Genomic DNA, 26,785 nt, shown 5'->3' on the forward strand with positions numbered 1-26,785 from the left:
TTTCTGGCTGTGGATTGGTTCGTCAGGATTTCCCCCTTTACAGGTTTAAAAACAATCTCTGTTTCTACATTTTTTGACCTCCTTCTTGTGTCTAAAGGTGAAGCAGCACCAGCCTCCTCTGATCCTCATGTTGTAGCTCTGTGTGTCCAGCAGGGGGCAGAACACCTCCAAACTGTGCCAGCAGCTCTCACTGTGAGCTCAGACGTTTGTGGACACTCAGTTTGTTTGAACATAGTAAATAATCAGAGCTTCTCACACTGTTTATGGGGACACCACCTGCCCGAGGGTGTACTGTGTCAGAGAGGTGGTGTATGGTGCTGGGTGTAGTCTCTCTGCTGGTTCACAGTTTTTACTGAGGAGCTGTGTTCATGTCAGGAAGGTTTCGTCTGATCACTGTGGTGCAGTTTGGTTTACTCTGTTTCTGAGTGTTTGTAGGATCAGTCTCTGCAGGTCACCTGATACCTGGCAGTGAAGTGTTTATGAATCAGCTCCGTCAGATTTAATCCAACAGAATAACATGTAAAACACTCCAGGGCTTTTACTCTGAAACTTTCTCCAGAGCTGTCTGGAGTTTTCTTACATTAAAATATTCTGGGATTACCAGACTGTCCACATCATGTGTCCTACCAAAACTTTCATCTACAAATATACCCTGACATTAAACCCAAATAGATGTGAGAGCGAGTCATTAGTATCAGTACTGTGTGTGTGTGTGTGTGTGTGTGTGTGTGTGTGTGTGTGTGTGAGAGAGAGAGAGATATTCAGGTAACTTACTGGGTTACTGCACATGCTCACACCTTTTCAGCACAACAGGTGCAGTTTGGTGTTTTACTGCCTCCTGCTGGAACAATGATGGCAGCTCTCAAGACTTTATTGGTTATTGTCATTTCGTGTTACACAGCCTGAAACGAAATACTGTTCCTCAGCAGCCTCTACAGTGCAATAACCAATATATTTTAAAAAGAATAAATACAGTTTAAAGGAACAAGTTTAAAAAAGAGCAGCAAAAAAGGCATAAATAGCTTAAAATCTAAGTTCTAAAAAAACCTCCAGTTTTTATTAATATTTTATTATTTATCAAATTATTATAAACTAAAAATATTTTTTACGTGATAAACGACTTCAGTGCTTCGTCCATGACCTCCTGAAGGTAAAGGGCCCAAAGAGCCAATCAGCAGCTCTGAAACAGGAAATATGACTCATGGAGAAGTTCACAACAGTTTCAGCTGCCAATTGTACTCATCACCATGGAGACTGTCTCCATGGTGGAGGCAGAGTGACAGTGTTGTAGATGCTGCATTTTGAAGCCTCAGTGTTTATGTTGTGCCCTTAAACAGGGGAAATAGTGAGGAGAGGTGAAAGAGCGGCACAGACACGCAGCTCTCACTCTCACTCGTCTGTATTGAGTGAAGGAGGAAGCGCGCGAACCCACCTACTGGAGCCCTGAGGCATTAACAATGGATCGACGCACAATCAACCCAGGCAAAACTTTCACTACTTATCTCCCTCTATATTCCCACTGCATATTCTATTCGAAAACAGTCAAAGCAACAAATAAAACATTAATAAGGGCATGACATGAAATGTAAGGAACAGAGATGTACAACTTCAAAACTAATCAAATTTATGATCCACCACATTTATATTTTTGTTCACAGCCATGTACACATCAAACTCTCATCTTTCTGTCCAAAAACAAAACAAAAAGATTCCCTGTAAATTTGACCTTTTCCTTCAACTGTCCATTATAGCGTGGTCTTCCTACTTATCTTGACACAATACTCAGTCGCGTTGCCTGCTGCAAACTTAAAAGAAGTCTGACGAATGAAGTGACTGTGAGTGTGTCTGACGTCACGGTGTGTGTGAAAAGGTATCCAGCTGGGGCAGACATGATTCTGCAGGTCACCTGCCCAGTGGACAAAAAGAAATAAAATAGTTGTGTGGATGATATATGAATGATAATACGAAGAGTGTTTTGTGTCTCTCAGCCTGAAACAACTGTAATGCCACTTTCTGTTTTGGAGAAAGGACAGTTAAAAAAAGATGTGTGTTGTTTTAAGCAGTGATGAGAATAATGAAGATGTGATGAGAGAGCAACACAAAAGTATAAGTACAGGGTTGATGCTCTTTACAGGAAGGGTCAGAGCAGACTCTACCTGCTGAGGCGGCTGAGGTCATTTGGAGTCCAGGGAGCGCTTTTAAAGACCTTCTATGACTCTGTGGTGGCATCTGTCATTTTTTACAGTGTGGTATGTTGGAGCAGCAGTTTATCTCCCGCCCCATGCATGTAGATGTTGCTGAACTGCAGAGCTGCTTCAGTGACAGACTGCTGCATCCTCGATGCATGAAGGAGTGTTTCCGCAGGTCCTTCCTCCCTGCAGCTGTCAGACTGTACAATCTGAACTGCTCCCAACAAACACAGATGTTTACATCAGCGCTGTATCGTGCACTGTTTTATCAACCGATTCACACTACAACCAGGGTTGCCTCTTATCTGTATTTAATTTTATTTAATTTAACAACAGTATGGTACTCAGTTTTTGGTAACCATTGTCCTTCATGTAAATATGTAAGAATTGTGTATGTTTCTGTTCTGTGTCATGTGTACTGTTTGTTTGTATATGTGTTTTCTTGCTGCTGTTACACCCAAGTTTCCCCTTGTGGGACAATTAAATTGATATAACAACACTCGTGGTAAAGTTGTGGACTGGAAGAATACCTGACCAAGATTATCTTGCAATGTTTTGCAGCCGCCAGTCAAGCCGGTAGATAAATGTCTGTGATTGTCGCAGGTGGCTGTGTGGCTGGCAGGAGCTCTTTCCTATCAGTTTGTCCCCACCTTCACCTATGGTCACGAGCTTTGGGTAATAACCAAAAGAATCCGATTCTGGATATGAACTGCAACTCTCTTTACATTGGCCTTTCCTCCACCCTTCTCGTTAGATTGCAGACTGTCCAGAATGCGGCGGCACGCCTTTTGACAGGTAGCAGGAAGTTTTCTTCCATCACTCCTGTTCTTGCTGGCTTGCACTGGCTTCCAATTAAATACCGTATTCAATTTAAAATATTACTTTTCACCTACAAAACCATTAATAACTTTGCGCCGAGCTACCTCAATGAGCTTCTCAGGTTACACACTCCTGTCAGAGCACTTAGCTCTGCTACCCAAATTCTTCTGGAGCAACCTCGTTCTCGGCTGAAGTCTCGCAGTGACCGCGCGTTTGCTGTAGCTGCCCCGGTCTTATGGAACAACCTTCCTGTCGCTATCCGGGCGTCTGACTCTATGCCACTGTTTAAATCACGGCTTAAGACTTATTTCTTTAATCTTGCCTTTCCACCCAGTTAACACTTGTGTGCGCTGGTACATTTTTTATGCTTGTGAACTACTTTTATATCTTATGATGGTTTTTATAATTGATACGTGCCAGGTCCTTTCTCTTTTCCCTCCCATCTCCCTTTTCCTATTTTATTTTTGTCAAGCACCTTGGTATACCCTTGTTTTTTTAGTGTGCTTTATAAATAAAGTTTATTTATTTATTTATTATTTGTTGCTGTTTAAGTTTGTCAATTTCAGACCTCTGTCTCTGAAGTTCAACGTTCTGCATTTCCAGGTCTTTCAGTTTTGCGACATGGTCTGACAGAAAAGAACATAAATAAGTCAATATGAATTTTATTTATCTGCATCATTTGAATCTTTTCATTTTTAGTAGGTTAGATTATTGAATAAATAATGAATAAATAATAAAAATAAAAAAATTAATGAGAAACGTTAGTGATAGATTCATGAAGTGACATTGATATCTCTGTAACAGGGGCTCATATGAAGGTTTCCTCATGCTGTCATTTTTCTCACTACCTGACATCATACTCTACCTTTATTCTCTTGTTTTAAGGTCCTGATTTCCACTTTCTGTTCAGCCACTGAGGCAGTCAGCTCTCTGAGCACAGCATGGATTTCCTGTGGACAGGGTTGTTGGTTTGAAATCTGCTGGTCAAGAATTTCATTATCTGCCTCTGTCTGATTTGTGGAAACAGAGCAGACCAGAAGCAACAGCGAGAAAAACAGCGTGATCTCCATTCTGTCAGTGAAAACTCAACAGTATCTGTGTGTCATCTGCAAACCTGACTGACTTTTATATTACACAGTACAGAGGGGAGGTCACTGTAGCATTAGATTCAACCTTATTCTAGTGAATCAGTGACTAATGTAATCTTTATGACTTCAGATGCAGTACAAGGAGAAGAACAAGTGAGTATCAATGATTGTCAACTGATAGTAAAACATGAGCATGTGTGTTTCCACCAACTGACCAGAGCTTAGAGGACAAATATCAAAATGTGTGCTCAGATACAGATGTTTAAGCAGCTGTGAAAGAACATATCTGGAAGTTTTTGGCACTGAGGAAGTAATTGCCTTTGATTATGGAATTCCTCTAATAACTCAGAGCAAAAATACTCTAAGCGACAAAATGCATAAAGTAATCTTTACAACTTTTACAAGGTACAAGACTACAAAGAGATAAACAAGTGAATGTCAATGATTATCAGCCGTTCATAAAATTAATCAGCACGTGTTGTTTTAGAAAATCCAATGTGAATGTAGGAACCATGAAGGTCACTGACATGGTATAACTTGAAGATGAACTTCTACTCTTCATGTGTAACATGACACTTGGTTGACCACCCTTCCCACTCCAGTTCAATAAAACCACAGCTGTCCTTTTTTGTTTCTTTCTTCTCTGACCACTTAGGTGAGAAAGCTAGTGTTCAATGCTTTTCAGAGAATGAATTAATCTCTGACCCTTCCACTCCAAGCACTCCTCCAGATGCAGTGAACAGTCTTATAAGCAATACAAGAGCATGCTGAAGAGTCTTGGTTGCTAAATACAGCAAAAGTATTCGGCCCCCTTGAATTTTTCCACATTTTGTCACATTACAGCCACAAACATGAATCAATTTTATTGGAATTCCACGTGAAAGACCAACACAAAGTGGTGACCACGTGAGAAGTGGAACGGAAATCATACATGATTCCAAACATTTTTTACAAATAACTGCAAAGTGGGGTGTGCGTAATTATTCAGCCCCCTTTGGTCTGAGTGCAGTCAGTTGCCCATAGACGTTGCCTGATGAGTGCTAATGACTAAATAGAGTGCACCTGTGTATAATCTAATGTCAGTACAAATACAGCTGCTCTGTGACGGCCTCAGAGGTTGTCTAAGAGAATATTGGGAGCAACAACACCATGAAGTCCAAAGAACACACCAGACAGGTCAGGGATAAAGTTATTGAGAAATTTAAAGCAGGCGTAAGCTACAAAAAGATTTCCCAAGCCTTGAACATCCCACGGAGCACTGTTCAAGCCATCATTCAGAAATGGAAGGAGTACGGCACAACTGTAAACCTACCAAGACAAGGCCGTCCACCTAAACTCACAGGCCGAACAAGGAGAGCGCTGATCAGAAATGCAGCCAAGAGGCCCATGGTGACTCTGGACGAGCTGCAGAGATCTACAGCTCAGGTGGGGGAATCTGTCCATAGGACAACTATTAGTCGTGCACTGCACAAAGTTGGCCTTTATGGAAGAGTGGCAAGAAGAAAGCCGTTGTTAACAGCAAACCATAAGAAGTCCCGTTTGCAGTTTGCTACAAGCCATGTGGGGGACACAGCAAACATGTAGGGGACACAGCAAACATGTGGGGGACACAGCAAACATGTGGGGGACACAGCAAACATGTGGGGGACACAGCAAACATGTGGGGGACACAGCAAACATGTGGAAGAAGGTGCTCTGGTCAGATGAGACCAAAATGTAACTTTTTGGCCAAAATGCAAAACGCTATGTGTGGCGGAAAACTAACACTGCACCTCACTCTGAACACACCATCCCCACTGTCAGATATGGTGGTGGCAGCATCATGCTCTGGGGGTGCTTCTCTTCAGCAGGGACAGGAAGCTGGTCAGAGTTGATAGGAAGATGGATGGAGCCAAATACAGGGCAATCTTGGAAGAAAACCTCTTGGAGTCTGCAAAAGACTTGAGACTGGGGCGGAGGTTCACCTTCCAGCAGGACAACGACCCTAAACATAAAGCCAGGGCAACAATGGAAGGGTTTAAAACAAAACATATCCATGTGTTAGAATGGCCCAGTCAAAGTCCAGATCTAAATCCAATCGAGAATCTGTGGCAAGATCTGAAAACTGCTGATCACAAACGCTGTCCATCTAATCTGACTGAGCTGGAGCTGTTTTGCAAAGAAGAATGGGCAAAGATTTCAGTCTGTAGATGTGCAAAGCTGGTAGAGACAGACCCTAAAAGACTGGCAGCGGTAATTGCAGCAAAAGGTGGTTCTACAAAGTATTGACTCAGGGGGCTGAATAATTACGCACACCCCACTTTGCAGTTATTTATTTGTAAAAAATGTTTGGAATCATGTATGATTTTTGTTCCACTTCTCACGTGTACACCACTTTGTGTTGGTCTTTCACGTGGAATTCCAATAAAATTCTGTCTGGACAATGTCATATCATGAGTAATAATTAAAAATAATCCATATACATAAAACAAACACATGCACACACACAGTGACATTTTAGACCTTCAGAATACTGTATATACTTTGGGCATCTCGGTGCTGATCCAGAATCCTTACATTATTATTTATTACTAGAGCTACAATAATAAAGCAATGAGGAGGGGCAAGTAATAAATATGAAATAATGTATTTATGATGATTCCATTTGTTTCACTATCCACTCTGTGCAGGGCAAAGCTTATTACATGTTTAAACTGTAGAGATACAATAATTTTACTGCTGTAAAATCCAAATTTTGTCTTATTTAAAATATAAATCTAATATAATCTGCTTCTTAATGTATGTTCTTTAAAATACAGTGTGGCGTGGGTGTGGTCTCTGGCCAGCTGCAGAGGAGGGGTGACGCAGTGAGCTCCCGGGGCGGTGCAGGGGCGGTGCAGGGGCGGGGTGAACAGGTGTGCTGGGATCTGACAGTGATTGTGTCTCTTTATATGTTGGCAGTGACAGTCGGAGGAGGAGGGCGGACATGACAGCAGAGAGAGCGCGGGAGTGTCTGTGTCCCTGTACAAACGCACAGTATTAAATAAAAGTTCGGCTGTCGTCAAATTCGCTCCAGCTTATATTTCTTGGGTCCAACGTTACATACAGCTTGTGTTTTTTAATATATCATAATTATAATAATGCATAATTATGTGGACATGCATATTAGATCGTTTTTTAGTGGAATATAATCCCTCCAGAAAGGGTAGCCAACACTTTTTCCATGTTTGAACTTAATGTGACCACTAGAGGGAGGTATGTGCCTCTTAGTGCCATAAGCCAGCTGTGCAGCAGGCAGGTTGTTTGGCTTCATTTTTGCACAATGGGAGGAGGCGCTGTCGCGTCGTCCATGTTTTCTACAGTCATTGATTTGGACACAGCCAATGTGTTTAGTTTTACTCTTCCCCATGTGATGTCATTATGTCCATTTGTGTCAGCTTTTTTCCCAGGTGCCTCCACTTCCCCATCACCTCATATGTGTATGTAAGTCTTCTGTCTCCCTTTGTTCATTGTTGCTTCGTCTGTGTTCCCACCCCCATGTCCTCATAGTCACAGAGTCATAGTGTGTGTCATAGTGCCCTCATATTATCACAGTATGTCATAGTTGTTCATAGGTTTCTTAGTTCTCCTGTCACCAGCCAAATAAAGGCTCGCTTTTGGTTTCAAGTTCCATCTCTCTGCCTATGTCTGTTCGTGGGTCGTCTACATACACTCCACAACCGAGACAGGAGAGGAACCTGATAACAGCTGAACGTTCTTTTGTTCACACGGAAAATAGGTGTGAAAGGCAAAATTATAAATTGTTTCTAAAAAAAATTAAATAAAGCTGTTTTATTAAATGAATATATACATAATGCAAATGTGCTCATAAATGAGTTGACTCTGTGTTTTCAGAGTTAACAGATTCATTCAGCGATATTGTCTGGATCTGAAATATTGCAGGTACACGCAGAGTGCAGAGGATTTTTACACATACACTGATAATTGTTTTCTATAAGTCTCTGGGTCAGGAAGTCCAAACATGACGTCCTGAACTGGGCCTTAGAATAAGCTGAAGGATAACATTAGATAATCAAGGCAGGATGTGTTTTTGTGTCCATGTGTTTCTGATTCCAGGAGGAGCAGATACCAGGTGAGGTCGGATGTGGACGGGGAGGATTCGCAGCAGACTGCCACGTTGGATTTGGGAGAAGATAATAATATTTTGTCATTGTCAAAGTATAAAAGCTGTACAGCCCATTTCAGGGTTAGGGTTGGGGTCAAAGTGAAACTAGAAATATTTAGAATCACAATGAGTTCAAAGCGTGAGGAGGTCTGATGTTCCAACAGTGTTCAGGATGAGAATTATTACCTGCAATGCTCCAGTTTGACCTCATGGTGGCAGTGCCGTCTCACTGTTATAATGGCTACACTCAGACTACAGGAGAGAACAAGAGGCTGTACTAAAACTCTGATGTTTTATCGTGTGTTTATGACATCATGCTGACGTCAGCCTGATAATACCTGTTGATTCAACTAAACAGCCAAGGTTTCCAAGGTTCTTAAATGAACCACAAACTACAGGGTAAGAGTGAGCTGCTGAAAGTCAGATCTGTTCTTCAAAGCAGACTTTCAGCTTTATTACAAACTAAGAGTCGGATCAGCACAAATACTGACACAGAGATGGCTGCTGGCACTGCGCTGCTCTGCTGCACTTTGCTGTTTGTCCTTGTCTTCGTCTCTGCAGGTGAGATTGAACTAAACTGAGGTTCTCTCTGAGATAACAAGAAGTACAGGAGGATTATTTTCATCTGGATTCAGTTTGTCTGTGTGTGAAGGAGACACCAGGCTGGGTGGACACTTAACATCTGTAATCCAGCTGTGACAGAGACAAAGAAGTGTAATGTGTGTGTCAGTGTGATGTGTTGTAGTGTCAGGAGTCAGGATGCAGCTACAAAGCTTCTTGTTCAGTGTATACAAACAGCTGTAGCTCCATAAAGGCAGCATGCAGAGACTCACAATGTCTTATAATGAGAGGCTGCTTTCTCTCACACATTATGTTCACTTATTATCAGCACATGTTGTTGTTCTGTGGAAGCTAACATCTTGTAGTTTCTGACACTTTGCATGTTTAGCATGAGGCTAAAATTCCCCCTCAGTGGGTCACTGGTGACCTGCTGGATGTTCAGAGGTTCATTAAATCCAACATGACTAAAAACTCAAATGTCAAAGTGTTGTTTCCTCTTTCAGAGCAGAAAACCATCACAGCTGAGTCTGGACAGGACGTCACTCTGACATGTCGAGCTCCAAACAACAACATTAGAGTAATAAAGTGGGAGAGATTTGACCTGGGAGATGATTATGTGCTTTTGTACCAGGATGGTCTCCCTGATTCAACACACCAGCATCCATCTTTTAAGAACCGGGTGGATCTGCAGGACAGACAGATGAAGGATGGAGACGTGTCTTTGATTCTGAAGGATGTGACAGTTCATGATGCTGGAGCATACGAGTGTCGTTTCTTCATGGAAGAAACTCGCTCATGGAAGTCCATCAGCAGCCTCAACCTGATTGTTACAGGTGAGTGAGTAGAGTTGAGTGTGTGTGTGATCAGAGGTGAAGCTGCTTCCTGGTTGTTGATGTGTGTTTGTTGTATGGATGAGCTGGTGGATGTCAGAGGTAGACAGATGTTTCTCCAGCTGTTGTCTTTGTGGCTGGTAGTCTAGAGTTGTAGAGCAGCATTGTTTGGTTAGAGCAGAAACAAAGACATTTATGAATCCGTCTCTTCTTCTCTTGCTCTCTAACTCGTCTGTAAACATGTGTGGGGAAACTCAATGTTAAAGCCTACAGCTGGAGGGGGAGGGGAGGGGTGAAGCTGGTGGTGAGTCTGTGAAAGTGAATCACAGTCAACTGCAGCCCCTTAAATTGCCTTATTACACAATGCTGAGAAAGCATTCGAACGGGTGGAGTGGGATTATCTGTTTTATACTCTAAATAAATTTGGATTTGGCCCTAATTTCATTTCATGGATTCAGTTACTTGACTCCTCACCTATGGCACGTGTTAGAACAAATTTGTTATTCTCTTCTTATTTCCCACTTGTCCGTGGTACGAGACAAGGATGTCCCTTATCCCCTCTCCTTTTGCGTTATCAATTGAACCATTGGCGATTAAAGCCAAGCTGACAGCTGACAGTTGCATTAAGGGCATCTTCAGAGCTGACCAGGAGCACAAAATATCCGTATATGCTGACGATCTCCTGCTGTATATGTCAGAGCCTTTATAACACTGAATAAGCATATCCCTGCATTTATTTGGAACGGCAAAAGTCCATGAATTCGTAAAGATTTCATGCAGAGGACTAGGCCAATGGGTGGATTAGCCTTGCCAATTTTTCAGTCTTATTATTGGGCAGCAAATATTCGAAATATGCTGGATCAGTAATTTTACCACAGAGACTCCAGCTTGGCTCCAAATTGACTCATCCAATTGTGGCAAAATGTGCCTATCAGCTTTGTTGAGTTCAGCTCTCCCATTAGAACTGTACACCTATAAATGTAACCCTTTGTTGTATGACTCGCTCAGAATCTGGGTGCAATGTAAGGTTTGGGTTACACTATCAGCTCAAATCATATGTTCCCATCCTCAATGATGGATTCTGCCTTTAAAATATGGGAAAGTAATGGACTTAGAAATATCAAAGACCTTTTTGCAGATGGAATTTTTCTCATTCACGCAGCTCCTGAAGCAGTTTAATGTTCCTCGCAAACATTTTTTCCGCTATTTACAAGTTCACCACTTTGTAAAGAGTCGATTTCCTTCATTTCCAGAAGTACCTGAGGAAACTTCTTTGGATAAAATTATTAATATAAACACTCATAAGAGAGGGGTGATTAAAGAAATGTATGCTATATTATTAGATCTTCAATCTCCTTCTCTCTCCATCCTTAAAGCTCAGTGGGAGAAAGACCTTGGGATGACTTTAACAGATGAGCTCTATGTTTTCTCCATAGGGTACACTCTTCTTCTATATGTGCCAGACATGGGCTGACCCCCTGTGTAACAGATGTAAAGCAGAAACAGGTTCACTCCTTCATAGTTTTTGGCCCCAATCTTCATAACTATTGGGTGTCTACCCATACGGAAAAGATGCATATAAATCTTATAAAGTTTGTATCGGTCTTGTGTGAAGCTTTTATGAAAAGCATACAAGAGTGAAAACAGATTAAGATCCCTTGAAAATCATATAAATGAAACTTGTATGTTTTGGATATTTACTAAAACAATATAAGAAAGTAATGAGAAAGTGGCCACTTTCATGAGTAAATCATATAAGCCTTATATGATTGACTGTATGAAGTAGGCCACATCTTATGCAAGTCTTATAAGTTTTTTCTATTTCTTTTCCATATGGGTATATTTAACACCTTTTCAGAGATATATAACGTTAATTATGATCCCTCTGCTCTAATCTTTGGGGTGATACCTCAAAACATCACTTTGCCAAAATACTATTCAAATTCTTTGCTTCACTCATTGCAAGGCGCCTTATACTTTTAAGATGGAAGCAGGAAGCTCCTCCCACACATGAACAGTGGCTTGCAGAGCTCATGAAGTTTTTGCATTTAGAAAAGATGAGATATACACTGGTAGGTTCAACCACCAAATTTCTTGAGGCATGGCAGCCTTTTCTAATGTACATGGAAACATTTAAAATGACCACATTGTCATGACCAGATACCATCCATCCATTTTATTTTTGTTGTTGTTGTTTGTTTGTTTTTTGTTTTGTAGGGGTTTCTTTAGTTTGTTTGTTTGTTTTCTTTCTGTTATCTTTTGGGGTATTGTAAAAACTGAACAGCAAACTACTGTATGTTCAAAGTTTTGCTATTAACATGCTGCTGTAACTGAAAATAAAATGAAAAAAATAAATAAAACTCAAATGTCAAAGGAAATAAACAAAATATTTAAAGTCAATCATTCTGATCATAATTGCACTTTGACCTTTAACCTCTCTGCTCTGTGTTGTTTCATCTTTCAGATCAGAAAACCATCACAGCTGAGTCTGGACAGGACGTCACTCTGACATGTCGAGCTCCAAACAACAACATCTTCGCTCTAGAGTGGGAGAGAGCTGACCTGAAGTCAGGAAATGTTCTTTTCCGAGTTGGTTGTGATATTATTCTAGACGACCAGCATCCATCTTTTAAGAACCGGGTGGATCTGCAGGACAAAGAGATGAAGGATGGAGACGTGTCTTTGATTCTGAAGGATGTGACGATTAATGATGCTGGAACATACGAGTGTCGTTTCCTCATGGTAGAAGCACGCTCATTCAAACACAGCTTCATCAAACTGGTTGTTGATCCTCCAGGTGAGTGAGTAGAGTTGAGTGTGTGTGTGATCAGAGGTGAAGCTGCTTCCTGGTTGCTGATGTGTGTTTGTTGTATGGATGAGCTGGTGGATGTCAGAGGTAGACAGATGTTTCTCCAGCTGTTGTCTTTGTGGCTGGTAGTCTAGAGTTGTAGAGCAGCATTGTTTGGTTAGAGCAGAAACAAAGACATTTATGTCTCTTCTTCTCTTGCTCTCTAACTCGTCTGTAAACATGTGTGGGGAAACTCAATGTTAAAGCCTACATCTGGAGGGGGAGGGGAGGGGTGGAGCTGGTGGTTGTGAGTCTGTGAAAGTGAATCCTGCCGGTGCCATAGCTGGTGAAAACGTACTTAGTGCAGACACAAAACGTCCATCAGCTTCAAAGTGTGTCAGAAAAATGTCCACATGGTGACTGATGGATGAGAGAGGTCCCATTGTTGTTGTTGTGCACAAATCATTGAACAACACAAACACTTAGAGCTGCTTTCAGTGCTGCCTGTTTTGTTACTGCACACATTTCTGATGGTCCTACAGTCCAACGTAGCAAACGTCTCCCTGAAGCCTCTTCTTAGAGACCAAAGATTGGATCAGAGCGAGCAGCTGAAAGGACACATCTATGAATGCAGTCAGAGACTTTCTCACAACCTCACACTTCATCTGGTCACATTTACACTCAGGTTCTCTGTTAGTCACTGAGATTACAGACTCACACATTTAAAATAATCTGAATGTTGGATCAGATGAAGTTAATATTTTTTATTTCTTGAACATATGTTTAATTAGCATGTTGCTAAAGCTTTAAGTAATGCACTGGTGACCTGGTGTATGTTAACAGGTCAATTAATCAAATCCAGAATAACTCAAATGTAAGCTAAACAGCATAAATATTAAACATAAACAACATCATATTTCCCCCATGGCACAGTCCACTCAGCACTTCCTGGAGTTTCTCATTTGATCGTTCATCGACACTCATGACTTACAGAGACTCTGATCATCAAACACAGGAATAAAACAAGCAGTGAGCACAACAAAGGATTATTAAAGAAGGAATATTAACTCTATTCTAACTCTAGTAACTCTACACCAGGAAACCACCAAATCTTCTGCAAACGTGATTTTAACCAGTCAAAATGTTTTTGGATATTTATTCAGTGTAGAAACCTAAAAAGTCAGTTTTATTTTTAGATGTTTGGTTGTTTTGAACAATTATATCAAACTGTAAGTATGATGTTTGGTATATAGTATTATATATTGCATGGTATTGATATATTGCACTGTTTGAAGTGCTTCGTATATAAAAGTAGTAAACTGTGTACACAGTGTTTGGTGTGACAGAGCTGTTGTCACTGAATCACAGGTTCAGATGTTTCAGCCTCATAATAAACAAACACGTTTTCAGAGAGTCGAGGATTTGACCTTCCAAAAGTCTCAGACATGTTTTAATGAGCTCTCACAGTCTGCAGCCAAACAGGTCAAATTATAAAGAACAGCTGGATCAACCCAACATGACCTCTGACCCCGAAGCAGCTGTTAGACCTGTGTATTTGAAAAAAAATATGATTTTTTTATGGTGAAAGCAAGATTCCAGACTGCAGTTTTGGTCAGATCATGTTTTTAAATAAAAAGCAGAAAAATCAACATTAACATTTTCTCACTTTATAAATGTTATGAATGATTTTTTCATCTAATCTCCTGAACTAGAAGAGGACACCTCACAGCTGTTTCTCACCTGCAGGTCAGCCAGGAGGACACAGAGATGAACTGTGAGTCGGACGATCTGAGGACAGACAGAAACTCTCCTGAACATCCAGCAGTCGACTCTGATGATCATCATGTTCAGACTCGGACCAACAGTGTGTGTCTGTGCTGTCAGTGACTCTGAACTACAGTTTATTCATCTTGTTCATGAGATTTACTGACACAAAGTCAAACTGTGTTACAAACACACATGAATTTCTGATCTCAGAGTCAGTGAGTGTTGGAGCTTCAGGTTAGACAAATTAACTATTTTATGTTGGTGTGATTGTTTATTAACTTCATGTGACTTTTTCTTCTTTAAGTACAGTCCACTGGAAAACACTTTGTATAAAAATCATCTCTTTGGCTGACATTGTTTTTAGTTTGTAAACCAATCTTACCCAGTTTAACAGATTGTACAAACTGTTAACGTCTCTCTCTGATCCTGCACTGAGAAGTTTGACAACCTCTTCAACTTTTCTTTAACATGACACACTGTTCAGCTCAGATTTAAACTGCTTTGACCTTTGACACCAGCAAAACATCCTGAACAACTTTGCTGGGTTGAGACCTGATTACTTTTCATAAACAGACCCATGAGACTCAAAAATATGAAACATATTTTCACATTTATACTGTTGTATAGATGATGCAAACCTTTGTACACTGATGCTCTTTTGGGTGAAGTTTGACTCATTTGTTTAGATGGATTTTCAGATCCACCAGTTTGGCTCAAATTAGAAACATTGTGATTTTAGGGGAAATTGCCACTCATAATGTATAAATATACACATCATGTTTGTGTGGATTTGTAATGAGACAGCAGTGTCGGAGGTCACAGTCATCCTGTTGCCCACAGAAACAGACTCCTCCTGTGAATTAGTAAAGTAACACATGGAGCGCATGAGGAACAAAGGTCATACATGTATCTCCTGAAGTGGATTCTGGGTCTCTGACTTCCTCCCACAGTCCAAAGACATCAACGGGTGTTTTTTATTTATCCGTGTATGCTGTGTGTGAATGTGTGGTTCCTACAGAACTTAATGGTCAGTAACACTAACATGTAAACATGAGTACATCACATCAGCACATGAAAGAACAACAGTGTGGCATTAATATTACAGCAGTGAGGACAGTGTGATGAACTGATGCTCTGATCTCTGGTCTGACCGAAGCTTTAACTCCAAACATCTCTCCACTGTTAGAGCTTCTGCACTGTTTCAGGTTCAAATCATGGTTCATACTTTCATGGCCTGATGGTGTGACGCCTCCACCTACATCACTGAACTGCTCCACTTCTGTACTCTTCTCTGTGGCCTTCTTGAAACATCCTCTTGGTGTTTGTGGGGTTTTTCTCAGTTCATGTGTGCCTTATAAGAGTTTGTTTTTTAAAGACAATGACAATCAGTGAATTCCTTCTGTGATTGAATGAAATATGAGCACTATGTAAGTGTGTAAGTGTTAATAAAGATTTACATGTACCTGTTGAATTCTCTTCTCATTGTTTTTGTCCCTCCAATAACAGACAAACCTCTGTTTCTGAAGTGCCTTAGAGCAACGTCTTCCTCTGTAACTCAATGCTGTGGGTAAACATGTCTTTACTTCTGTGCCTGAAAACAACATCTCCCTGTAGAAAGTGAAGGCTGAGCTCACTCAGATCACTCAGTCAGATCAACTGAGCTTAGAAATAAACTGATTTGTTGATTTTACAATGCTGTGATTGCAGCTATTCCACAACTCTCTCTGTTAATGGTACACATGGCCACTGATTAAATGGTCATTGATCAATGATCATTATTCTTTCGGATAGCGATTGAGATTGCGGATAGAAGTGGCAGAAATGGGCTTCCTCCAAAGAGTGGTTGGCCTCTGCCTTAGAGATAGGGTGAGCAGTTTGGCTATTGGAGGGGCTCAGGGTAGAGCTGCTGCTCCTTCACATCGAAAGAAACCAGTTGAGGTGGTTTGGGCATCTGATGAGGATGCCTCCTGGGTGAATTGTTCCATGCATGTCCCACAAGAAGGAATCGAATGGAACTGAAGAAATCACTTGGAAGAGTGACAAAGCATTTCTCCAATTGAATGCGTCCAGATAAACAGAATCAACCTTTTGTGACACTTTTATAATGTTCAACACGATTACTAACAGATAACACACCCAGTGTACTAAACTCACTGTGTGCAGGACTTTGTTTGGTGTTTACATAAACGGTAAATGGTCTGAATTTCTATAGCGCTTTACTAGTCCCTATGGACCCCAAAGCGCTTTACACTATATTCAGTCATCCACCCATTCACACACTGGTGATGGCAAGGCAGACATACATTGTAGCCACAGCGGCCCTGGGGCGCACTGACAGAGGCAAAATGAAAACAAACTACAAACTGCTGAGCTGTTGAACAGCTGATCCAGCCTTTAGTCTGAGCTGCAGTCAGTCACACAAACAGACTGAACAGGGTGTGTTCTGTGCAGCACCTGCATGTAAAACAGAAGCAAAGCTGTTCCTGTGAAATGAAAGTGAAAGCCTCTCTGAGCGTCTCCCTGTAGAAAATGGAGGCTGAGCTCAGTCAGATCACTCAGCCTGCAGACAAATGGAGGCGTGTTTGAGACGTGCAGATAAACAGTCAGCTTTGTGTCGTCCTCTAAGGGCTCAGGGCCGTCCTGTTGTCATATTATCACATGCATGACAACATGCGTCTCAGTCCTCAGAGTCCTCTGCACAGTGCTCAGGGATTTTCCTCATCTTTCATATTGTGTGCCTGTTTGAATTCAAGCATCATCGTCTACAACTGGACACCCAGCTCTATCTGTCCATGAAGCCAGATAACACACACCATTTAGTTAAACTGCAGGAATGTCTTAAAGACATAAAGACCTGGATGATAACTTTCTGCTTCTTAATTCAGATCAAACTGAGGTTATTGTAATCGGCCCTGAAAATCTTAGAAATATGGTATCTAACCAGATTCTTACTCTGGATGGCATTACCTTGGCCTCCAGTAACACTGTGAGGAACCTTGGAGTCATTTTTGACCAGGACATGTCCTTCAATGCACATATTAAACAAATATGTAAGACTGCTTTCTTCCATTTGCGCAACATCTCTAAAGTTAGAAATATCCTGTCTCAGAGTGACGCTGAAAAACTAGTTCATGCATTTATTACTTCCAGGCTGGACTACTGTAATTCATTATTATCAGGATGTCCAAAAAACTCCCTGAAAAGCCTTCAGCTAATCCAAAATGCTGCAGCAAGAGTCCTGACAGGGACTAGAAAGAGAGAGCATATTTCTCCTGTTTTGGCTTCCCTTCATTGGCTTCCTGTTAAGTCCAGAATTGAATTCAAAATCCTGCTCCTCACATACAAGGTCTTAAATAATCAGGCCCCATCTTATCTTAATGACCTTGTAGTACCATATCACCCTATTAGAGCACTTCGCTCTCGCTCTGCAGGCCTACTTGTTGTTCCTAGAGTATTTAAAAGTAGAATGGGAGGCAGAGCCTTCAGTGTTCAGGCCCCTCTTCTGTGGAACCAGCTTCCAGTTTGGATTCAGGAGACAGACACTATCTCTACTTTTAAGATTAGGCTTAAAACTTTCCTTTTTGCTAAAGCATATAGTTAGGGCTGGACCAGGTGACCCTGAATCCTCCCTTAGTTATGCTGCAATAGACGTAGGCTGCCGGGCAATGTTCCCTCTAATTTTTCATGTGTCTGAGCGAGTCGCAATATGGCGCCCCCCAGTGGCTGGAGCCAGACTCTTGGGGCCCCTTTTGGTCTCTGCAGGCATAATTAATCAATCACATGGATCATTTCTCAGAAAGGCTCAACAAGTACACGTAATTTTTAATGGAACTATTTTATTTGTAAATTCTATTTATTTTTTTAATGAATACATTCTCTTCTGACCATAGTTGTTTTATTGCCTAATGAGATTTGACTAATCAATATAATAGTCCACTCTTGTGCGCTCTATCCTCGATGAGGACCAACCCGTTCTCACTCCCAAAGCGTAACATTTTACGCTAGGTGACAAATCGTCACCATATTACGTTTTCGGCTACCCACCACGTTCCTAAATGACGACCTCGGAAAAAGAGGAAATATGAGAACCGTCTGGACTGAACCTACACATGTTCGCTCTTTTTCTTCAAATCGCTTAGAAACACGCTATTTAACATCATTAAAGTCCTGGTTACGGTCTGGAATAAGGTTATGGTTAGGGCTGGAATACAGGGCTGGAACGTCTATTACCGCGGGAGCGTCATTGCACTGGATTCCAGCCATAACCCACCGCGTACCATAAGAACGCCGAAGGTCTCCTTTCGCGTTCCTCAGGAACGCCACGGGACGTGACAAAACGTCGACATGTTACGCCTCGGGAGTGAGAACGCTCTGTGAGGACATGACCCTCACTGTCCAATCAAATTCTTTCCTCCCATTAAAGGTTTGTGATTGGACAGTAAATTTATAAAAGGTCATGTCAGCACATAGTCTCCATAGTAGTAATGGTAAATTTGATTCTTTTTACTGAATCGAGTTTTAATGAGTCACTCACCAAAGTGAATCGTGTTTTTTGAGTCATTTGATTCACTGAGTCGGTCGACCAGAGAGTGCAAAAAATGTACATTTTCACTCAAACTTAATTTGTTTCTCTTTTCATGTAAATCCTACTGCTAAGATGAATGATTCTAAAAGAAAACAACTATTTTACAGAGCAAAAAAGAGCAAAACATTTCTAAAATTAAGCAATTTTCTATCAAAATTGCTTAATAAACATTTATTTTATTTTATTTTAATATATTTTTATTTTTTATTTTATTAGTATTTTCCTTAAATGTGTTAAATATATATTTTCTCATCTAAATGTCCACTGAGCTGTGATCCAGGGGGCGGTAATGCACCTTAACATTGGTTGCCAACCAAGAAGAAGAAGAAGCTGTGAGCCAGGAGGGAGGGGGTGAGTGAGTCCTGAGTGATTTGCTTATGCTTACAAATCAGCACAGGAGGGAGGGGGTGAGTAGCTCAAATGTGCTGTTAGCATGTTAGCAGAGCGATGCTACTGTGAACCGAGGAGCTATTTTCTTGATGTGAGCTTCTACTCAGGGTTTTTTCTTCCAGTTCAGAGCAGAAATTTTTTGTTACGATACTGGATGTTGTGTTTTTCTCCACAATTTTAATTATAAGCTAGATACATTGCTGCTAACAGCAACAGGGATGAGTCAGTGAGTCAGTTGGGCTTGTGAATCATGATTCACGAGTCAGTAAAGTGATTCTCGAGTATTGAACGATTCGTTCATGATTTGCGCATCACTAGTCCATAGTTATAAATCCCACCACTCAGTATTATTAACACATTCTCTCCATGACCCCAGTAAGCTACTGAAGGCTAACCCAGGCAAATATCCCAGAATGCATTTCGTCGAAAACGTAAGAGGCAGTTTCGGAGGGATGCACAGTTTAAAATATTCTTTCTGAATGTAGCTGTGTAAACTTCAAATATCTACTCGATTTATCAAGACATCACAGATTTGCAAAAGTGCTCTAACGTTTTCCGAGATGTGGGACAGTCCACAGTGGGTTGAGAGTGTGGATCTGTGACCTGCGTGAGAATCAGCTTCCTAACATTTGTCTGGAAGAAACACACAGACAGGAAGCAGCAACAAGTGTGAACATTTCACAGATCATGTGTAATCGGTTATTATCAGGATGTCTTAAAAACTCCCATAAAACCTTCAGCTGATGCAAAATGCTGCAGTCGAGTCCTGACAGGGACTAGAAGGACAGAGCAGCTTCCTCCTATTCTGGCCTCTCCTCATTGGCTTCCTGTTAAATCCACAATTTAAAATCCTGCTCCTCACATAGAAGAACTTTAATCAGGCCTATCTTATTTCATTGACCTTAGAGTACCATATGTCCAAATCATGGTTCAACAGCAGCTAGGTGGATGTCAGCAGCTTACATGGTGGAGATAAATCCAGGGTTTGAGATTGTTTACAACTTAAACTCAGAGCCTTTTAACACAATTACTGACAAATAACGCACTCAGAGTACTAAACACACTGTGTACAGGACTTTGATTGGTGTTTGCAGAGATGAAAATGATGCAGCCTGCTGACCAGTTGAATCAGCTGATCCAGCCTCTTATCTGAGCTGCAGTCAGTCACACAAACAGACTGAACAGGATGTGTTCTGTGCAGCACCTGCATGTAAAACAGAAGCAAAGCTGTTCCTGTGAAATGAAACTGAAAGCCTGTCTGAGCGTCTCCCTGTAGAAAATGGAGGCTGAGCTCAGTCAGATCACTCAGCCTGCAGACAAATGGAGGCGTGTTTGAGACGTGCAGATAAACAGTCACAGCTTAGTGTCGGCCTCTGAGGGCTCAGGGCCGTCCTGTTGTCATGTTATCAAGTGCATGACGGCTCTCTGCACACACTTTGAGTCCTTATGCACATTTTCACTAGTCCTCATCTCTGTGGACCTGAGGGATTACCCACAGTTCATAGTGTTGTGATTAGGGATGGGTATCGTTTAGGTTTTATCCGATACCGGTGCCAAATCGGTACTTTTGAAACAGTGCCGGTGCTCAAACGGTGCTCAAACCGGTGCTTAAAGAATGGAGAAGACAAAATTGGTCCAAAAACCTCTCATGTTCAGCTGGTTTTATGTAAAAAGATAACAATGTTAGCCTTTTCTGCAGCTATGGGGCATATATGGTATCACTCTTGGCTGGAAGCAGTGCTTAAACAATGGAAAAAATACAACCTTTTTCCAAAAACCTCTCATGTTCAGCTGTTTCCCTCTTTTTCTTTGGTCATTTTAGCCTTTTTGGCCAGGGTGAAGGGAACATCTGCCATCAAACAAGAAGACAGCCGCATGTAGCTATGATGATGTTTGCTAGTTCACCTTACATGCATTAATGTAATAACGTGGTTAGCCTACTCAGCGTAAATTACACGCGAACAACATTAAGCTACTCACGCAGAGAAGAACAGCTGCTGCTGCCATCAAATACGGCGCATTTCTCGGCTTTAAAAAAAAAAAAAAACGCTATGCGTCGCCAGGTGTTTCATCGGATTTGAGGTGTTACCTCCTTTGCACAGTATCAGCTTAAATCAGAATCAGAATCAGAATCAGAATACTTTATTGATCCCTGGGGGAAATTATTTTTTGTTACAGTGCTCCATTTTAAACCAACATTAAGACAAGACAGACAATACACTAACTAAGAATAGTACAATATATACATATATATACATACATACATACATAAGTCACTTATAAATAAATAGTTGGAAAAGAAACATGTGTAGTTGTAGCAGCAAACAGTGTGTTAAGTGGATGCGTTGTACAGGGAGATGGCCACAGGCAGGAATGATTTCCTGTGTCGTTCAGTGGTGCTTTTCGGTAATCTCAGTCTCTCACTGAACGAGCTCCTGTGACTGACCAACATGTCATGGAGTGGGTGGGAGGTGTTATCCAACATTGTCTTTATCTTGGACAGCATCCGCCTCTCCGACACCACCTTGAGGGAGTCCAGCTCCATCCCCACAACATTGCTGGCCTTACGGATCAGTTTATTAAGTCTGTTGGCATCTGCGACCCTCAGCCTGCTCCCCCAGCATGCAACAGCATAGAGGATCGCACTGGCCACCACAGACTCATAGAAAATCCTCAGCATTTTCTGGCAGATGTTGAAGGACCTCAGTCGCCTCAAAAAATAGAGACGACTCTGGCCCTTCCTGTAAAGTGCTGTGGTGTTTTTAGCCCAGTCCAGTTTATTGTCAATGTGTACTCCAAGGTATTTATAGTCCTCCACAATGTCAACACTGACCCCCTGGATTGAAACAGGGGTCAAGTGTTTCCTGGTCTTCCTGAAGTCCACGATCAGTTCCTTGGTCTTTGCCACGTTGAGCTGCAGATGATTCTGCTCACACCACGTGACAAAGGAGTCGACCACAGCCCGGTACTCTGTCTCATCATCCCTGCTGATGCATCCAACCACCGCAGAGTCATCAGAAAACTTCTGAAGATGGCAGGTCTCTGTGCAGTGGCTGAAGTCTGTGGTGTAGAGGGTGAAGAGGAAGGGGGAGAGGACAGTCCCCTGTGGTGCCCCTGTGTTGCTAATCACCTTGTCAGACACACACTGTGGGAGACGTACATATTGTGGTCTTCCTGTCAGGTAATCAACAATCCAGGACACCAGAGAAGCATCCACCTGCATCGCTGCTAACTTATCACCCAGGAGGGTCGGCCTGATGGTGTTGAAAGCACTGGAAAAGTCAAAAAACATGACCCTCACAGTGCTCGCCGGCTGGTCCAGATGGGTGTAGACACGATTGAGCAGGTAGATGATGGCGTCCTCTGTTCCGAGACGAGGCTGATAAGCGAACTGAAGGGGATCCAGATGTGGTCTTACTATGGGTCGCAGCTGGTCCAGGATGAGCCTTTCCAGGGTCTTCATGATGTGGGAGGTCAGTGCCACGGGCCTGTAATCCTGGGGGCCACTGGGACGAGGCGTCTTTGGTACAGGGACGAGGCATGATGTCTTCCACATCACCGGGACCCTCTGCAGACTCAGACTCAGCATAAACAGTTTATGAAAGACTCCACACAGCTGGGGGGCACAGGCCTTGAGGACAAGGGGACTCACTCCGTCTGGTCCAGCAGACTTGCCTGAGTGAAGTCTCCTCATTTGCATCTCAACCTGGTATTGAGTGAAGGTGATGGGTGGGGGAGGGGTGTCAGGAATCTCACAGGAGGCAACATGTGAAGAGAGAGGCTGGCACAGTGGTGTGGCTCTGGATTCCAGGCTGACTGCAGGTGAGGTTGTGGGGGTGGGAGCAGACACTGTGGTGTCGAATCTATTGAAAAACAGATTCAACTCGTCGGCTCTATTCTCACCTCCCTCAGCTCCCCTGCTGTTGGTTGGCCTGAATCCAGTGATGGTCTTCATGCCCCTCCACACCTCTCTCATGCTGTTCTGCTGGAGTTTCCACTCCAGCTTCCTCCTGTAATTGTCCTTAGCCTCTCTGATCTTGTCCTTTAGTAACACCTGGACCTTCCTCACCTCCTCTTTGTTGCCCCCTCTGAAAGCCCTCTTCTTGTTGTTGAGGAGGGCTTTGATGTCCTTAGTCACCCACGGCTTGTTATTTGGGTAACAATGAACAGTCTGAGCTGGAACAATGGAGTCGGTGCAGAAAGTTATGTAGTCTGTGATACACTCAGTAAGCCCATTGATGTCCTCGGCGTGAGGCTCACAGAGTGTTTCCCAGTCGGTCACCTCGAAACAGCCCTGTAGTTCCGCTATTGCCTCCTCTGACCACCTCCTAACAGTCCTGGTGGTCACAGGTTCCCTCCTCACAATTGGCACATAGCGGGGGGTGAGGTGAATCAGGTTATGATCTGACCTACCAAGTGGGGGGAGGGAGGAGGAGCTGTATGCATCCTTGACGTTAGCATACAGTAAGTCTAAAGTTTTCTCTCCCCTGGTGGGACAGTCCACATATTGTTTGAATGTTGGTAGTGTATTGTCCAGTGATACATGGTTGAAGTCACCCGAGATCACAATAAAGGCACTCGGGTGCTGAGTCTGTAGCCGAGCTATGGCAGAGTGGATAGTGTCACATGCAGCTGTGGGGTTAGCAGAGGGGGGAACATAAACAGCCACCAAGATGACGTGAGAGAATTCCCTGGGTAAATAATACGGCCTGAGTCCAACAGCACACAGTTCAGTGTCCGGGCAACAAATCCTTTCTTTGATTGTTATGTTGGCAGGGTTACACCACCGGTTGTTAACTAAAACAGCAAGCCCACCTCCTTTACGCTTACTGCTAGCGATGCTGTCCCTGTCCGCCCGAACAGTGTGGAAGCCTTCCACGGAAGCATTCTCATCGGGAATGACCTGGTGCAGCCATGATTCGGTGAAACACATCAGGCTACACTCTCGGTATTCCCTCTGACTCCGTACCAGTGCTGAGAGCTCGTCGATTTTACTTGCCAACGATCGCACATTTCCCATCACGATAGACGGCAGACACGGTTTAAACCTCCTCCTCGCTTCGAGCCTCCGCTGTCTCACCGTCACCTTTTTTCTTCTCTTCTGTCCTTGACCTCTGCATCCCCGATGTGTTTTCCTCCAAATTTCAGCTGGTACTTCTGCGGGCACTTCTGCGGGCCTGGCCAGCGAGCTGGCCGGCATCAGGGCGATCAGCTGATCTCTGGAGTAAACAGTCCGTGCGTGTAGGAGATGTGCCGCGGTCCCGTTCCATGATAAAAGTAACAGTTCCACGGCCACCAGAAGAACAAAAACTCTCTCAATCCACATGATTGAGTAAGAGATAGAAAACGGAGGAAAATACAAGTCAGAAAAAAAAAAGAATACGTAAGAAAAAAGAGCTAAACTAAGAGAAAAGCAGGAGCGACTGTAACAGGCTGCACGCTGGTTGGCGCATGAGCACTTAACTTTAAGCACTTGTTGCTGCTGAGTTTGCATATTTTGCTGTGAAGTACAGCCAGACTTTTGACCGCTTCGCCTTGGACATTTTTAATCTGTAGCTCTGCTCTAACAGAACGTACGTACCTGGACCTGCCTACTATCCTCGGAAACGTAAAATGATTGGCTAGAAGTGTATCACAGCTCAGGAAAAAAAAGCACCGAAATAAAGCACCGAAATGTGCGCTGCTTTTCGGTCTGGTTACTACCGTTTATGTCAGAACCGGTGCCATCATGGCACCGGACACCGGTACCCATCCCTAGTTGTGATGGTGAAAGCATTAAGAACAAGGATGGAAAATAAATAAATAAATAACCAAACTGAAGGTTCAGAGGAATGTAGCTCATCACAAATGCTTCATGATGAAGTTTTCACAATGATGAATAATTTGATTATTTTACAGTTTCTTCCTGTAAAGTTAGAGCCTGAAAACAGACAAAATCAATCAGTAAATGTCAGATCACACGACGAGGTCTGAGGCACCACGACAGTTAACATCACAGCAGAGGTGACAAAGTGCTTTCTGTGGCCTGTTTATCTTCAGTTCTTTGAATTTAATTAGACATTAATTTCATTAATTAGAATTAATTTCAGTACATTAAACATTAGCAGAAGGATGGAGAGCGTGCTATATGTATTTCTTGCACTTGCACAAACACAAACAGCAGCTCTTCTTGTTTTTGCCACTCAATCTAGAAGAGAATTTAGATCAAGAAATTTCCACGATCATTATGATTTGATTTGATTTTATAGGAAATGCAGTTTGACGTGTTTCCAATACTGAGGATGAGGATACACTATAAAAAATTTAAAGCTACTGTTAGTTTTCCTGTCTTGTAAAAAGTAAAGTTTTTGTTCATGCACAGAAAATGAATATTTTTCAGATTTCAATGGACTTTCTGTCATTTTTGTTTTGTTTTGTTGGGGTTAAAACGATGCCACCTTAAAATGAAACTGAAAAATAAATATTGACATTAAGACAAGAAAAAAGTTTTCACACTTACATCTTTTTTTTTCTTTTTTGCTTACAGTTTTTTTTTCAGTTTCAGTTTGCTGGCACTGTTTTGGCGTCTGGGGGCACGATTGTTAATAACAAACACACAAATATTACATCTTTTGAATCTGTGATGACATGTGACAATATGATGAAGTTCACATGATGTAGCTTCTCTGCCAACAACACAAATGAAAGAATAAATAATTTAAACCAAAGTAAGAGTTTATTGTTCAAATACAGAGACACTCTCACACTGACCTTTGTTGTTTGTTCTCTGTCCTTCATACAAACATTTGGTGCTTACAGACTCTGTGAACACTGAGTTTTCAGGCTTTTCTAATGCTGTGTGAGCAGCAGGAAAATACAATCAGAGCATAAACACACATACATACAAGGTCAAAGACGAGTAGCTACACTTTTTAAACGCAATAACTGATCACTGATGTGAAGTCAGCGAGTACCGAGGTGAACTTTTCTTATCTTTGAGATCTATTGAAACAACTACATTAAATCATACTGCTGAGTGACAACAATAGCGTTATCTAAGGTTAGAGGGTTACCTAGGCAACCAGGGATGTGCATAACCATCTGTCAGCTACAAATTGATGCATGAACGATGGGATGAGTTCATACTTGGATGTAATTTTAGTGAAACAGCTGATCGAGGATTAGTGTTGTTGAGGTTTTGTGGTCCACAGCTCACACTCACATAATGAGGTCATATTTGATCTTATAAACAAAAACACTGATCCCAGGTCTGTAACACTGTTCATGGATACTGAGGGTAAACAACACACACAGCTCACAAAGATAAAGAGAAAACTGAAACCAGATCTTGATGATTGAAACATTCAGGTGTGAAAAACTTCATAAATATGTAATCTGAGCTCAAAATGATGTAACTACAGTCAGTGGAAACAAAACCATCAAAGTGAAAAATGTTCAAGTGTTGATTTCATTTGTTTGAAGAGTTAAAAGTAGGCGTGCACAACAAAATGTCTCAGTGAGCTGTGTCACACTCAAAGTCAGAGCTTTCTGTGTCAGAAAGAGGCTAAATCACCATGGTAACTGATGGTGAAAGATCACCTGGTCAGGAGCATTTCATGTTCAGAGTTTTGTTTTTAAATCAGCT

At 42.0% G+C, this 26,785-nt stretch overlaps 1 protein-coding gene across 1 annotated transcript in view; it reads left to right on the forward strand.

Moving 5' to 3' along the window:
* The window catches only part of LOC146635028 (hemicentin-1-like), a 271,871-nt gene that overhangs the window by 131,860 nt on the left and 113,226 nt on the right, over positions 1 to 26,785 (forward strand). The window contains exon 9 of the mRNA XM_085344351.1: positions 9,310 to 9,571. Coding sequence (XP_085200477.1) covers positions 9,310 to 9,571 — 262 coding nt within the window. The remainder of the gene's footprint in view (positions 1 to 9,309; positions 9,572 to 26,785) is intronic.

Source organism: Diplotaxodon limnothrissa, linkage group LG3 (genome assembly GCF_057381915.1).
Source record: "Diplotaxodon limnothrissa isolate DT_005_m linkage group LG3, D_limnothrissa_male_GT1.1, whole genome shotgun sequence".
In the NCBI taxonomy this organism is placed as follows: Eukaryota; Metazoa; Chordata; class Actinopteri; order Cichliformes; family Cichlidae; genus Diplotaxodon; species Diplotaxodon limnothrissa.